At 55.5% G+C, this 15,923-nt stretch overlaps 1 protein-coding gene across 9 annotated transcripts in view; it reads right to left on the reverse strand.

The window, feature by feature from the left end:
* TTYH2 (tweety family member 2) overlaps positions 1-15,923 on the reverse strand; it is a 43,143-nt gene that overhangs the window by 23,328 nt on the left and 3,892 nt on the right. For 7 of the 9 annotated variants that reach the window (XM_013980791.2, XM_021066683.1, XM_021066684.1 and 4 more), the window contains 2 exons: positions 10,523-10,695; positions 4,494-4,605 (listed from right to left, as the gene is read on the reverse strand). In XM_013980791.2, the coding sequence (XP_013836245.2) occupies positions 4,494-4,605; positions 10,523-10,695 (285 nt within the window). Of the gene's footprint in view, positions 1-4,493; positions 4,606-10,522; positions 10,696-11,203; positions 11,337-15,923 lie in introns of all 9 variants that reach the window. The other 2 variants (XM_005668638.3, XM_013980790.1) reach the window with 1 other exon arrangement.

Here is a 15,923-nt window from a genome sequence, read left to right on the forward strand (position 1 = left end):
AGACACCAGAGGGTAGGGACACTGGACACCTACAAGTAACTGCAGTGAGGAAAGCTCACCCTGGGGTGTTAGGTGGTAACTGTACAAAATCAAACACAAAGCTGCAGGACAAGAATAGCTGGAGAAAGGGAAATTGTAACAACATAACTTGTATCTTCCCTGGTTCATATGCCATCAGGAGCCGGTGCTAAAATTAGGGACCACCCCTTTCCCTATGTAAACAGCAGCTCCCTAAGCTGCTGGGAGCCTGAGTTCTCTCCATAAACCTGCTTGAGATCTCATTGCTCCTGTCTCTGCCTCCTTCCCTCGCTGTTTCTAACCCTCATAGACTTTTCAACTCTGTAAGATATGTGCTTTAGGAGCAAAACCTGTCCTACGTGATATTTTCATATTCCTATATGACACTTAAACTTGAGACCCCAGGGCTGTTAAAACTGCTCTGTAAACTTTTCCTGTAAGACGACTTTTTTCCCCTTCCATAGCTCTCAGTGTTTAACTTATTTCTTAAATCCCTCGCTGGAAAAAAAAAACCAAAAAAACAACAAAAAAAACAAAAGCCAGCAAACATCTGTTAGGTTCTCTCTTTCCTCCTGATCTCTTCCCATAGGAAACCAATTGAAACAGAAAAAAATTAAAATCGCAACGTTGACCTAGTTACACCCTCCTCTCCCCCGCTTCCCCCTTCCACCTGGTCCTTAGTGGTTCTTTGTGGGGGTACAGAGCTCCCTGCCGGGAGCCACAGACTGGGAGTGGGCTCTCTCTCTGGGGGAAGAGAAATGCTTCAAACGAGAGAGGGCCCGCTCAGGAGTGGTGCAATGGGATTGGCGGCGTTTTGGGAGCGCCAGGATGCAGGTTCCATCCCTAGCCTGGTAGCATGGTGGGTTAAAGATCTGGTGTTCCCACAGCTGCAGCTCAGGTCACAACTGTGGCTCAGATCGGATCCCTGGCTGGGGAACCCCTTATGCTGTGGGGTGGCCAAAAAAGAAAAAAAAAAAATAGAGAGAGAGAGGGTCAGTTCAGATCCCCAGGCTGGGGTGTGGGGAGTGGGGAGCCAGCAGGTGGTGGAAGCTGTTGTCCCATAGGATGGATCAGTGGTTCTCCAGCTGTGGCCCCTGGACCAGCAGCATCGGTGTAATCAGCTGGGAACTCATTATTAACATCCTTTTTTTTTTTTCTTTTTTGGCTGCTGCGTGCAGGGGCTTGATATAAGATCTCAGTTCCCAGACCTGGGATTGAACCTGGGCCACATTGGTAAAAGCGCAGAATCCTAACCACTAGGCCACCAGGGAACTCTTATTTATAACATCTTTTTTTTTTCTGGGAGGGGTGGGAGGTGGGGAACTCAGGATAAATGTAAATTCTCAGCCCTGCCCCCAGATCTATAGAATCAGAAACCCTGAGGTGGGGCCGACTCTGTTTATCAAGCCCTCCAGGGGATTCTGAGGCAAGTTCAAGCTCGGAAATCTCTGTAAGAGGAAACTCCTTAGGTTAATGAGGTTTTCTAGAAGGGCAGGGGTGAAGGCGTGGGCTGAGGGCAGGGCCCCCATCTCAGAGCCTGGAAGGGAAGGGCTCAGACCAGACCCCCGGGTTCCAGTTCTTGCTTTGAAATGTACTAGCTCCTCACCCCGGGCAAGGACCTAACCTCCCTGTGCCCAGATCTTCAGGCAAGCGCTGCCCCCAGGCCTGCTGCTGGCTCAGAGGAGAGCCAGGGGGAGCACGTGGCTCAACCCGAGGCAGCCGTGCTCCCAGGGACTGTCAGCCCAGGACCCTTGTTTAAATCCCTGAGGGGTTAGAGGCGAGCCTGGTGTCCTAGGTCACTGGTGCCCAGATGGGGAGCCTTGGATCCAGAGAAAAGACCCACCTGGAACCCCCAAATGATGCTTTCTGACCCCCCAAATCAGTGTGCAGCTGATCCAGGACCCTGCCACCCACAGAGGCACACGGCTCCTCAGGGGGGCAGGCACAAGCTGGGGCTTCTGTTCCAGGAAAGGGACACCAGGAGGGCCCGCCTCCCTCCGGCCCAGGTCTGAGTTGCCTGAGTTGTGTCCCCAGCACCCCTGGCCCCCCAGTCCAAGCCTCCTCTCTTTTTCGAGGTGGTTATAGTCATATATATGATTGTAGTAATTATTATTCTTTTTTGTCTTTTTGCCTTTTCTAGGGTTGCTCTCGCGGCATATGGAGGTTCCCAAACTAAGGACTGTACCAGAGCCACAGCAACACAGGATCCAAGCCCTGTCTTCGACCTACACAACGGCTCATGGCAATGCCGGGTCGTTAACCCACTGAGCAAGGCCAGGGATTGAACCCTCAACCTCATGGTTCCTAGTCGGATTTGTTAACCTCTGAGCCACGATGGGAACTCTGATTGTAGTAATTATAATAATGGCATCATTCTCACGCCCCCCATTTGGAGACTTATTTGTAGACTGCCAGGCACTAACACCATTTATCTGACATTTGGCCTTCACCCCTGGGATCTGGGGAGCCCTCTAAGATCTGCTGCTTCCCCCTGGGGCCCTGGGAACTGGGAGGACTGGGTGCCCACCCTGAGGCCCAGCCAAGGATGGGCAGAGATCCATCACACGGGGTCTGCCTCCCCCCGCCCTGGAGAAAGCAGCCCACACCTGCTCACGCAGCGGGGGAAGGAGGCGCCCCTCTGGACGGAAGCAGGTCACGGTCCACTGGACCATCACCAGGGCCTGAGATGCCTAGCTCACTTTTCAGAACTGGTGGAGAGGAATTCCTGTTGTGGCTTAGCACAAACGAATCTGACTAGTATCCATGAGGATGTGGGTTCGATCCCTGGCCTCGCTCAGAGGGTTAAGGATCTGGTGTTGTCATGAGCTGCAGTAGTAGGTTGCAGACTTGGCTCGGATCTGGTGCTGCTGGGGCTGTGGCGTGGGCCGGCAGCTCTGATTTGACCCTTCGCCAGGGACCTTCCATATGTTGTGAGTGTGGAGAGAGGACAAGGGGCTGGCCTCCAGGGACACCCAGAACCCCTCCTTTTGGGAACAGAGGGGCATCCAGAGTCCTGGGGTCTGCTGCAATCCTGGGGTGCTCTCAGTACTGGGGAGACTGGGGGGTCTCGTTCCCAGCTCATCTCTCCTGGGAGGTGAGGACATGAACAACTTGAATTTCCCATCAGGATGGCTCTGGGACTTTCTCTTGAGGCCTCTGGGGAGACAGGTCATTTCTTATAATGGCCACAAGCCAGCTAGTGAAGGCCGTGGGGCTTCCCCAGGGAAGGGGTTGTCCTTTGGGGGCTGGCTCTTCCTCCAGTGGTTCTGGTGCTGGTGGGTGGAGTCTCTGCGCCACCTGGGCAGAGGTGAGGGGGTGGTCCCCAGGTAGTGAGCTCCCCTCCAGACCAGGTGGTACCCAGGCTTCCCTGCGCTAGTCAGGCTGCCTGCCCGAGGGACTGTCCCTCTGCTCCTCCATCCCAGCGCCTCCCCCATCCCCAGTAGAGCCACTCCAGCCCAGTGTCCAGACAGCTTTTGGTCTCCAGGGACAGGTCCCAGTGGACGCAGGCATTGATAGATGAGCTCATCAGGAGAGCTGGGCCCCTAGTCTGCTGTATGACCCTCAGCTCCCCAGAAGGACTTTCTCAGCGGCCAGTGCCACAGAACCCGGCACCCAGCCATCCCACCCAAGCAGCAGCACTGCTGTCTCTTTAAGGGAGGGGTGGGCTGGGGGATTAAGGCCTTAGAGGCGCTTAAGGGAGAGGAGGGGCAATGAGGTCGAATCCTCCCCCAGAATCCCTTTCCAGCGGCACTAAGATGAAGCCCACATCCTGTGGCCGGGGCTGGATTTGGTGGCTGAGATTGCCTGATACAAAGGACCATTTGCTGAGGTCACCCCTCTGCTGGGGACCTGGCCCAGAGGAAACTGGGAACAGGGTGGAGGGCCTGAGAAATCAGCCAGAAAGACCTGGTGCTCCTGGAGAAACTGACAAGCACTTGGGACCAAGGTCTGCCTTTGAGAAAACCCCGAATCCCTGCCCTCAAGGCTCAGCAAAAGAGCTCTTCCTTTTGCTAAAAATCCCGCATCTCCCCTGGCCAGCCTGGCACATCCTTTACCTCGTGCCCCTCCCCGCTTGAGTCACGGCGCCTGGAAATCAGAGCCCGGAGGACACCTTGCTGGGTTTTGGGCGCTTCACTTGTTTTTGAAGTTTCCCCCGCTTGACGTCTCTTGGACCCCACCCACAATCTCTACACGCAGAGCTGAAAGGGGACCCAGGAAACACTGTGGGGCTCTCCTTCCACATTTGGGGGCCCCTGAGACAAAGGGCACTGTGCTCAGATCCCATGGCTGCCCCACCCCCCCAGGACCCATTCCTGCCACCCCTCCTGTTTGCTCCTGGCAGAACCAATCACAGCCCCAAGGGGCATGTGCAGCCCCTTGGAGCTGGGCTGGCTGGGATGTGACTGGAGCCCTTGTTCTGACCACACTGACCTCACGGGCAGCTCCCAGTCGGGCCCGGCTGCCCAGAACCTTACCAGCTCATCGATCCCAGAGAAGGTGCTGTTGGCGTTGTCCAAGGAGTAGATCAGCTGGTACACCCCATCATTGGTCTCGCTGTTTCCGTAGAAACCAACGCCTACCGCAGCACTATGGGCAAAGATCCCAAAGTTAGAGGTGACACCCAGAGGAGATTTTTTTTTTTTTTTTTGGCTGCGTGCCCATGGCAGGTGGAAGTTCCTGGGCCAGGGATTCAAACCCATGCCACAGCAGCAACCTGAGCTGCTGAAGTGACAAATGTCGAATCCTTAATCTGCTATGCCACAAGGGAACTCTGAACTTTCAAAAAATATACTATTTTTTTAGCACCTTTTTTTGGGGGGGGTCTATTTTTGCTATTTCTTGGGCCGCTCCCATGGCATATGGAGGTTCCCAGGCTAGGGGTCGAATTGGAGCTGCAGCCACCGGCCTACGCCAGAGCCATAGCAACGCTGGATCCGAGCCGTGTCTGCAACCTACACCACAGCTCACGGCAACGCCGGATCGTTAACCCACTGAGCAAGGGCAGGGACCGAACCTGCAACCTCATGGTTCCTAGTCGGATTCGTTAACCACTGTGCCACGACGGGAACTCCTTTAGCACCTTTTTAACTTCACAACAAAACTGAATGGAGAGCACAGCAATTTTCCAGATCCCCATGGCCCCGTGCACACACAGAGAGGTGGATGATGCCACGTGTCCACCGTTAGAGCATCACACAAAGTGGCTTCACTGCCCTTAAAACCCCCTGTACTCTGCCTACTCATTCCTTACCACCCCCCACCCCTGCAACTGCTGATCTTTTGACGGTCCCCATAGCTTTGCCTTTTCCAGAATGTCCCATGGCTGGAAACATACAGTGTGTAACCTTTTCAGATAGACTTCTTTCACTCAGTAATATGCATTGAAGATTCCTCCAAGTCTTTCCACGGCTTGACAGCTCTCTCTTTTTTAAAAGCGCTGAGTAATATTCCAATGTTTGGATGGACTACAATTTATCCATTCACCTACTGAAAGGCATCTTGGTGGCTTCTAGGTTTTGGCAATAATGATGAAAGCAGCTATAAACGTCCATTAGAGTGGGTTTTTAACTCTAGCTGAGTCAATTCTCTCCTGGGGGTTGGCGAGAGGGGATGATGGTTAAAGTCTGGCAGGTGGGCTGGTGGCGGAAGGGGTGACGGTTCCGGGCCAGCTGTCCCCGGCCTGGCTAACTAGCTCTACAGTATATTTCATTTAGCCAACAGGAAACGCCTCCTGTCTTCTAGTCCCAGGGCTCCGAAGGGTGGAAGAGTGCTGGCTGGGCCCTAGGGATTTTGATGTCATAGGTCTTAGGGGGAGCTCAGGAAACTTTACTAGCTCCCCAGGCGACTCTGACACATGTGGGCTTGGGGACCGCTGAGGCCGTGTGAAACTATGGTTGGCTCTCCCCAACCCTCCAAGGTTTGGGGACCCCGCCTCCATTCTCCACCCTTTCCCTACTTCCCCACGCCCCGCCCCCCACGAGGCACCTGTCCTACTGAAAAGTTCTGGTTTGTAGAAAGTCTCTTATGTTGAGCTAAAGCCCACCTCTTTAAACCATGTACCCACTGGTTCCTGGTTGTCCTCTGGGCCAGCCTGGAATAGGCTACCAGTTCTGCAAGACACTCCATCACACATCTGATGCGGGTCCCGTGTCACCCTTTCTTTGCGCTCCAAGTCACACGCGCCCTCCAGACCCTGGTCTATAGCATCCTCTAGGTTCAACTCTCTCTTATTGGTGAATGTCACCCTTAAACATGGCCTCTGAGTGAAGCACCCAAGCCCGGGTGGACCCTCCAGCTCTGAGCACGGTGTGCTGGCAGTGGCGACAGTGGTGGTGGGCTCCTTTCCTGCCACTGACCCTGTCGTCCACAAACACCCCTGGACGGCTCCCTGGGAAATGATGCTAAGCCCAGGCATTCCTCCTCCTGGTGCCATATTGATTTTTGTTTTGTTTTAACCAAAAGCAGAGCGTGCAATTTATTCCTGTGAAATTTCATCTAGTTGGTTTTAGTCCAACATTCCAGCCTGAACAAATCATCTCAAATCTTGCCTCTGTCATTGATCCCATTTTATCCGACTCACCCCATTGGGGGGTCCTCTCAAGATTCATTAAACAGCCTCCCTGCGTTTGACTTTGGGGGAAAGATGGAGGCACACGCGCATACATTTCTTTCTTTAAACAGGACAGGACCTGGGATGGAATCCCCTGTGAGACTGTTATAGAAACCTCCTTCCAGGAGTTCCCACTGTGGCTCCTCAGGTTAAGAACCCGACTAGTACCCAAGAGGATGTGGGGTCGATCCCTGGCCCCTCTCGGTGGGGTAAAGATCTGGTGTTGCCTCAGCTGTGGTGTAGGTCAAAGATGCAGCTCTCATCTGGCATTGCTGTGGCTGTGGTGTAGGCTGGCAGTTGCAGCTCCAGTTTGACCCTAGTCTGGGAACTTCCGTATCCTTCAGGTGCAGCCCTAAAAAGACAAAAAGAAAGAAAGAACAGAAACCTCCTTCCAGGGTGCCCTTGACGCTAATTCAGCGTTTCTCAGGAAGTGGTCCATGGACCAGAGGCAGAATTGCCTGGAGTAACTGTTACAAGCGCAGGTAAGGGTTGGGGGTATCCATGCTGCATCTGGTGTTAGCAGCGTGGTCGGAGAATGTGCATTTTTTTTTTTTTTTCCTGTTTGGTCTTTTTAGGGCCGCACCTGCAGCATATGGAGATCCCCACGCTGGAGGTCAAATTGGAGCTGTAGCCGCCGGCCTACATCACAGCCACAGCAACGCCATAGCTGAGCTGCGTCTATGACCTACACCATAGCTCACGGCAATGCTGGATCCTTAACCTACTGAGCAAGGCCAGGGACTGAACCTTCGTCTTCATGGATCCTAGTCAGATTTGTTTCCAATGAGCCACGGAGGGAACTCAGAGAATGTGCATTTTGAAACAGGGCTCCTACCAGCTTCATCTCTCTCTCTCTCTCTCTCTCTCTCTCTCTCTCTCTCTCACACACACACACACACACACACACACACACACACGCTGCCCACAGTCTGGTGAACCAATGTGTAAATCAGTAGTCTTTGCATCCAGCCAGGATTGTCCGACCAACTTTGAATCCCCCGTGCAATCTGTCTAACTCGACAGCATCCCCAAGGAGACTGCGAGGATCTGGATCAGATGCACAGTTGAAACATTTATACATTAAATGTATTGTACGTCTGCGAGCTTCTATTTAGTAACTTCATTTATCTTTTAAATCTTAGTATGTCCCAAAAAACACCCTCCGCTTGCTCCGTGTGTTCCTTCCTTTCTCTGCTAGTCATCCGTCTCAGGATCTGGTGTTTTCTGGGAACTGGGCATCAAGCCACTGCTCTTCCACCCTTTAGGTCCTCCTTTCCCTGTTCTCGTCTCTCTCTCTTTTTTTTGGCCACACCCACGGCATTCGGAAGTTCCCAGGTCAGGGACTGAACCTGCGCATTTCAGCAGTGACAACGCTGGATCCTTAACCCACTGAGCCACCGGGGAGCCCCCCTCCCTTTCCCTGTTTTCATCAAGGGAGGATTCCAGTTTTGTGTCTTCTCCCAGGCTGTGGAGTTACCGGAGATGTTGGCTCAGGAGCGGCTGTGCCTCACACGAGGTCCGGTCTTCTAAGGCGAGCCTGTGGTTCTGCTCTCTCTCTGGTGTGACAACACCATTATCTTTCCCAGATGTAAAATCACCATCCCCCCCCCACAGAGAGAAGCCTGGGGGAGCTCCCCCCTTATCCCTTTCGCCTTCTGGGGAAACCCTTGTTCATACTTTCTTCTTACGATTGACTCTTCCCTCTTCTCCGCGATCCTTGCTCTCTAAGAGTTCAGCCACACCTCGCCCTCCTAATCCCCCAACCTCACCTCATACCCATCTCCTTCCTGCTTCCGACTCCCTTCCCTGCCTCTCTCCCCCACCTCACGCCGACCTGAGCCCAACTCCAGAGAAGGTAACTGCTCACCTCCATCCATGGCACTTACAGCTGATCCCTCGCCCTGCAGCACCCCCACCCCAGCCCCCTCAGCAGCCTCCGCTGCTCCAGCCATGCTGGCTTCTTTCAGCGCCTTAAATCTTTACGCCAACCCCCACCCCCAACCACAGGGCCTTTGCACATACTCCGCCTCCCTCTGCCTGCAAGTATTTCCCGATAGCCTGCCCCCACCTTTGTCCAGTTCACGCCTCCTCACCCAGGAACTCCCCTCTTGGGCCATCCAACTCCATGCCTGTGCTATTCCTCCCAACCAACCCCTTAATTTGTTATCACTCAAATCAAACAAACCTACGAGTCCCTGCCTCTCCCAACAGACCAAGAGCTACAAGAAGGCAGAGTTGGTGGCTGTTTTTCTCAACGCTGGCTCCCCTCCTGCCTGGCACATATAACTTGGAGAAATTTGGAAGAATGAACCATGCCACAAACATTCCTCTCTCTTTTTTCACCCCCTGAAGCGGCAGTAATGATTACTTATTGAATTGACCCTCCAAAGTCATTCTTACTGTTCCAAAGTATTCTTCTGTCATTTGCAGTAATTTTTCTTTCTTTCTTCTTCTTCTTTTTTTTTTTTTTTTGCTTTTTAGGGTTGCACCTGTGGCATATGGAGGTTTCCAGGCTAGGGGTCGAATCGGAGCTACAGCTGCCGGCCTATACCACAGCCACAGCAATGCCAGATCAGAGCCGTGTCTGTGACCTACACCACAGCTCACGGCAACGCCAGATCCTTAACCCACTGAGCAAGGCCAGGGATCAAACCAACATCCTCATGGCATACACCACACTATGTTGGGGTCTTAATCCACTGAGCCACAACAAGAACTCTGCTGGTTTCTTCAGCTACCTCCGTCCTGCCTCTCCCCGCGCCCTGCGTACCCCACTCTTAGGAGGAGGAGGGGCTTCGCAGGAGGCCCCTCTCTGCTGGAAGTCATATTTATCTTTGAACTTGTGACTGAGGCTGGAACTCTCGCCTTAAAGCTTATGACTTAAGCCCTGGCTGTGTGTCTCCCCCAGCCCTGGGCCCCATCCATGGGCCGGGTGCTCTGTCACCCCTGCAATGCTGCTTTGGGTTCTCACCTATCTTTTGGCTTAGATGCTCCCGACACTGCAGACAGGACGGGACCGCGACATGGAGAAGAAGGATGAGGGAGGAGGTGAGCTGCCCGGGAGGAGCCCCCACGGTGTCCTCCCTCCCAGCCTCTCTGGGTCCCGTCTACTTCCCATCCTGCTGCCAAGACGGTGGGGTGACTCCTGATGTGAGCTCTTGGATGCAACAGACAATGAGCATTGAGGGCCTGCACCCCCATGCATGACCACCCCCAGGAGCCCTGCAGCTGGAGGACCTGAGGTTTTTGGAAAAACCTCTGTAGATGTGAAATTGAGGAAAATACAGCTCGTGAAAACAAGGCCAGCGCGTGTATGGACACTGCCTGGGCAGCATGGCGCTGTCACCAAGTCAGACATCCTCACTTTGCCATCCAAAGCAAAGAAGACCCGGCTGATGGCACTAAGAGCTTTGGATCTTGTGAGAAGATGGGGGAGCAGGACTTTGGTCACAGACGCAGGGCGGCAGCTGCGGGGCAGGGACAAGGACACAGACACAGAGAACAGAGATGTTGTCTGTTTGGGATAAACTGCTAGGAGCCCCCCGGACAGGCCCACATGGGGGTAGGGGCTGGGGATGCTTGAGAACCTCCATCTCCATCCAAGACATCTGATTCCCGTTGCTTGTTGCTAAAAGGGGCAGCATTTATCCTGGAAACAGGCTCTCCCATTGAGGTGCCCAGAGCCCAGGCAGAAGAACGTGGCCAGACAGCTGATAAGACACTTGGGGCTTGTTGGGGGGCGGAGGTGGGGCATCCTGTCAGGGGACAGACTATGGCAGGACCTAGATGATCCTGCCCACACTTCATCCGCTCTGTCTGCCTCTTACCATCACACTGAGACTCCGCCTCCCGCCTGAGCCACACATGCTGGGGCCAGCGCAGAGGGACACTCACCAGCAGATGAGCCCGGCCACCACGGCCGTCCAGGTGACACAGCAGGAATTGCGCCTCTTGGTCTGCACCGCATCGTTCTGCCTGCAGCAGCACGCGCAGACCAGGTACGCCGCGAGGAAGATGAGGTTCAGGCCCAGGCAGATGGCGGCCACCAGCCCCAGGAACAGCAGCGACTGAGAAGGGAGAGGCCTGGGTCAGCACCTGGTCCCACGGGGGATGGGGGGTGGGTTGGGACGTGCCCTGCCCTCGGGTCTGAGCACCTGCGGGGCTGTGGAGCAGGAACCTGGACTGAGCTGTACGGCTGACGTCCATCCTCCCAGGATGGACGCTCCTGCTCTGTACGCAGGGCGCCCGACACTCAGGCTGGGTGGGGAGTCGGGGAGATGGAGCTTAGGTGCAGGTGGGGGCAGAGGACAAGAGCCAAGTGGAGGCAAGAGGAGCAGCTCAAGGCCGGCCCCCAGGTCCAGGGCTTGCACACCTGGATGAAGGTAGGGGCCAGGCTCTGGATGCTCTGAGCCGCTCAAGAGACAAGGCAGGAATCGTCAACTGACAGTGAGGTCTGTGGGGGATGCTCTGAATGACTGAGAGAGACGAGGAGAGGGACATCCATGGGATCCGGGCATCCAAGACCTTCTGGAGGATACGGGGCTTGGGAAGGATGTCTGAGAAGCTGAGTGGTACCTGGGTCAGGAAGGGATGGAGAATCTGCTTCCTCCGAGCCTTGTTCTGGGTGTTGGGGTCCATCCCCAGCAAGAGGCCAATTCTGCGCTGGGGGAGTAGGGAGGTGCACCTGGGGAGTTTCTTTCACCACATCCTGAAAGGGACAGCGACCCCCGGATGCCAATGGTGCCACCAAAGCCCAGAATTCTGAGGGGGAGGAGGTGCCATTTTGGGCTCTCCTCAGGTCCAGCAAAGGGAGCTGCTGTCTGTCAGGAGGCTTGGGACCCCACCCCCACCCCCCTGCAACCCCCAGCCCTCCAATCTCTTGACTCAGCCAGATGGATACCAGATGGCACCAGGACTGATGGCCACCAGCCAGGGCTGGACCTGGCGCTATGTCAGGCTTCTGCCTCCCATGTGTCCCCGAGGTGTTCCCAGCCCAGAACCCCCAGGGCTCCAGTCTGAGCTGTCTGGGGGGGAGTAATCGGTCTGCTGGTGATCAGCAGAGGAGGGGAGACGCCAGGACCCTTCCAGTCTAAGGGGCAGAAAAGACTCAGTGCAGAAGCAGGCACACACCAGCGACAACCCTGAATACAGAGACTGGGGGCTTCTGTCCTGAGCCTGGGCTCATAGGGGTGGGGCAGAGCCTCACAGGGGGTCGGGCACCTGCTGGGCATGTGAGGGCTCCAGGTGGCCTTCCTATCCCTGAGCTGCGTGGACAGATGGCCAAAGTGGTGGGGAAGAGGACAGAAGAGATGGCTCATTTGGGAAGGGGACAGGTGGATGTGACTTTGTGTGGCTTTCACCTCCACTTGGGACAAATGTGTCACATGTGCTGCCAGGTACTCCCCCTTAACGCATTCCCTCCCCTTCTACCACCGCCAGCCCACCCAGCAGCATGGATGGTAAGCCCTCCTCTTCCAGGCAGCTGGGAAGGCCCAGCAGACCCGGACACGGACACGTCCCCCTGTGGAAGTCCTCCTGGGGTGGCAGGGGCAGGGCTCCCGGGCCTGCATCAGTAGGTCTGCTCCGTGGGCTGAGCCAGGAGGCCCCACCCTGGTGAAACAGTGGAATGGAGCTGCTAGCCCCCAGCCCACGACCCTCATGGGCGCCCCCGTAGCCCCAGGCCAATGATGGAATGGGGTTTAGTGCCTTGCTATTCGAAGTGAAGTTCACCCACCCTGCAGCGGGGTATTGACATCTTCTGGAATCAGAATGCACCACCTCAAGCCCCACCCTGGATCCAGTGAATCGGAATTGAGGATCCCAGAAGATCTGTATGCCATTCAAGTCTGGGAAGCACTGATTACCGTCAATGGACTCTCTCAATCTCTTTCTAGTAGCTTAACCTTTTTTTTTTTTTTTTTTTTGTCTTTTTAGGGCCGCACCTGTGGCACATGGAGGTTCCCAGGCCAGGGGTCCAATCAGAGCTATAGCTGCCGGCCCATGCCAGAGCCACAGCAACGCCAGATCCGAGCCACATCTGTGACCCAAACCACAGCTCACGGCAATGCCAGATCCTTAACCTACTGGGCGAGGCCAGGGATCAAACCTACAACCTCATGGTTCCTAGTCGGATTCGTTAACCACTGCGCCACGATGGGCACTCCAGCTTAACCTTTTCTTCAAACAGATTTGCTTAGCAGAGTCTCCTCTGACTGAGGAGTGGAGGTCAATGCCAGGTTTTGCTTTGACCACCCCCTTGCAGTCCCGAGGTCCCTCTGCTAAAGCCCAGGATCCCCTGCACAAGTTGCAGACCACTGTACATACTGCGTGAGCCAGCAATCCTACCCCTCAATATTTGCCTGGCAGAGAGGAGGGCTCGTGTTCCCCACAGACACAGGCATGAATGTTCACAGCAGCCTAACACTTCGGTAATAGCCAAACACTGGAAACAACCCAAATGCCCCCCCCACAAGAGAGGCGATACCTAACACCCTATACAGAAAATGGAATACTATGCAGCCATGAAAAGCAAACTTAAGCCACAGTTGGGGTTATGGGTGAACCTCATAGACAGGATGTGGGAGGAAGGAAGGCAGACAAAACAGATAATAAAACGCAAAGTCAGAGAAACTCATCTGTAATGACAGAGGTCTGAACACTAACTACCTTTGGGAGGAAATCAAGTGGGATGGAGCCTTGGTGGGGGGGGTCAGGACTACACTTTGATTAGGATGCTCTCTCTCTCTTTCTCTCTCTCTCTCTCACACACACACACACACACACACAGATGTACTGAGATATACACTTAGGAATGTGCACTTCCTGTAAATTAATGCTAGGGGAAAAAAGTAACAAAACCCCAGAGAAACGTTTTGCATAGATTAGAGACCAGTTAACATCCGGACCCCCTCCCAGCTCCCCCTGCCTCCTGGACAGTGTCCCTCTCCATCTCCCCCCGAACGGGAAAACCCACCAACTCTACCACGGGTCCCCACCCAGCAAGGAAGGACCTCCAGGAAGTAATCACGACTTGGGTTGGTGCCGTTCAATCTCTCCAAACCACAGCCCCTCCCTCCCCAGCCTGCTCTGTCCCTGCGCTGGCTCCCCTCACACCCTCACAGCCTACTCCAGCCTCTTGATCTGCAAACCCAGTCTCAGGGTCAGGGCCCTGGGATGCTGAGGTTGGGCGCCTGGCCTCAATTCGGTTACCTGTGTTGCAGCCCAGCCCTGGGGAGGCCATGCCTGGCAAACCCAAATGCGGAGGCCCTTTGGCTAGCAGATCACTTCTAGAACTTTCCTCGGGTGCTGGCAGCATGAAGGCAGGGGTGGAGGGGGCTGGGAGAGAGGGAGGTGGGTGGGAATGAGGCAGGCGGGGTTGGAGGGGATAGGGAAGAGGAGCCAGCAGAACCGACCCCCACAGCCACCTCTGTTAGCCACTTCAGTGTCACCAGCCACCCTCTAACAGGCAATTATCTTCCTGCTCCCCAAATTCACTCCACGTCCGCATGTGCGTGGGGTGGGGGAGGGTGTCAGAGGCTCTCCTGATTAGAGAAAACCAGGAGCTCTGCTCACACACCCTCCTGCTCCCCCGGAGCCAAGAAAGGACAGTGTCCCAGGTCAGCCCGTGCCTCCCACAGCGCCCTGCGGCGGCCACCACCTCCACAGCCCCCACATCAGGGCTCAGGCTCTGGCTTCTCTCCTCATCAAAGAGACTCCAATTAGTTCTGGTTTGTCACTGTGTAACAAGAAACCAGAGCATGAACCCAGGACCCGAGCTGGGGCCAGCGGTGACTGCCTGGCATTTTGGGAACTCGGAGGCTGCAGCTGGGGCCCCCGGAGTGGCTTCTGCACTAGGGCGGGGGTGGGGCAACAGCCTGAACGCCGCCTCCCCCTCACCCCAAGACCCCAGGAGGTAGAGAGCGGAGCCAGCCTATGGGTGAGGCCAGGGGGAGGGGAGCTAGAGGGACAGGCAGAGAGCAGAAAGGGTTAAGCACCCGTCCTCAGGGCAGGCGGCAGGGGGGCAGCGTGATTGTCTGCTGACCGTGACTCAGTGTTTAGAGGGGATGAATGGGGCTTCCTCGTCCCAACCTTGGCTCCTCTTTAATGCTGCCTGTGGGGCTCCCCTCCACCCCCCAGAACTGCCCCCTAGTTGGGGGAGCCCTCCAGTTCTGGGCCTGGCCATCCCCTCCCCTGGCCTGAGGATGCACACTGGGGACTCTCTGGGGAGTATGTGACCGGAATCCCCCAAAGTTAACACAAGAAAATAGCCGCCTACGTGTGCAAAGTTAAGAACTTCTCCACTTCCTCACACGCGTCCCAAGGGCAGCAGCTTCGCATCCACTAACCGATCTGGTCCTTTTATGAGCTCTCTGCAGCCGGAACCCTTGCCCCCTCCACTCCTCCTCACCCACCAAAGGGGAGAAGACTCAGGCTGAGAGGTCTGGGCTGCTTCCCCGCCTGGGGTTGGGGGCCCAGCGGGGCCGGGTGCCCTCCTCCGCCTGGTGCTCGCCTCGCCCACCAACTGGGTGCGGCTGCCCCAAGAGCCTGGTGGACGGAGGCCAGGCAGCCTGAACAAGGACTCAGGGTCAGGTCCTCTGGCCGGAAGGGGTAGCGGGATCAATCATCAGGGGGCTTCCACGGTTCCCCAAGACTCCAGAAAGTGAGTGGGAGCCCTGCTTCCTCAGGGCGGTGATGGGAACTGACTTGGCTTAGGATGTCTCTGTTTACCAGGAGACCTGGCCATCGCTTAGACCTCAGTGCCTTCTAGATGACCTGTAGGGCTCCTCCCCTGCCCCGAGCTTCCCTCTAGGCTGCACTGCCTATCAAGAGCTCCACCTAATCTTTGGTGTGTACACAGACAGACAGACAGACACACACACACACTGTACCACAAGCCACGGTTCACTTGGATGTTTGGGGCATGGGCTGAAGCCCCCTCTGCCTGTGTCTTGCAGTCTTTCCTGATCAGCATTTGTAGACGAGCTTCCTTCTGTCGCCTCCATGGGCTCCTGTACTTGGACATGATGCTGAGCCTCAAGGCCAGGCTGAGGAACAAGGTACACCACTGGGGCCTACCCCCCCGCTCGGGGCCCCTCTGTTACAAGGAACATCTCATTTAATACTTTTGCACAGGAGGAAAGTGAGGTCCAGAGGGATCCAGGGACCTGCTATGGTCGCAAAACTGGGATTCTAACCCAGACAGCTGGATGGCACAGCCCCGCCCCAGCTACGCAGCTGCTGCTGTAGCTCGGGGCCCAGAAGGGCTTGGCTGCCACGGTGATCACGTGACCCACGT

The sequence above is a fragment of the Sus scrofa genome, chromosome 12 (assembly GCF_000003025.6).
Source record: "Sus scrofa isolate TJ Tabasco breed Duroc chromosome 12, Sscrofa11.1, whole genome shotgun sequence".
NCBI classification, from domain to species: Eukaryota; Metazoa; Chordata; class Mammalia; order Artiodactyla; family Suidae; genus Sus; species Sus scrofa.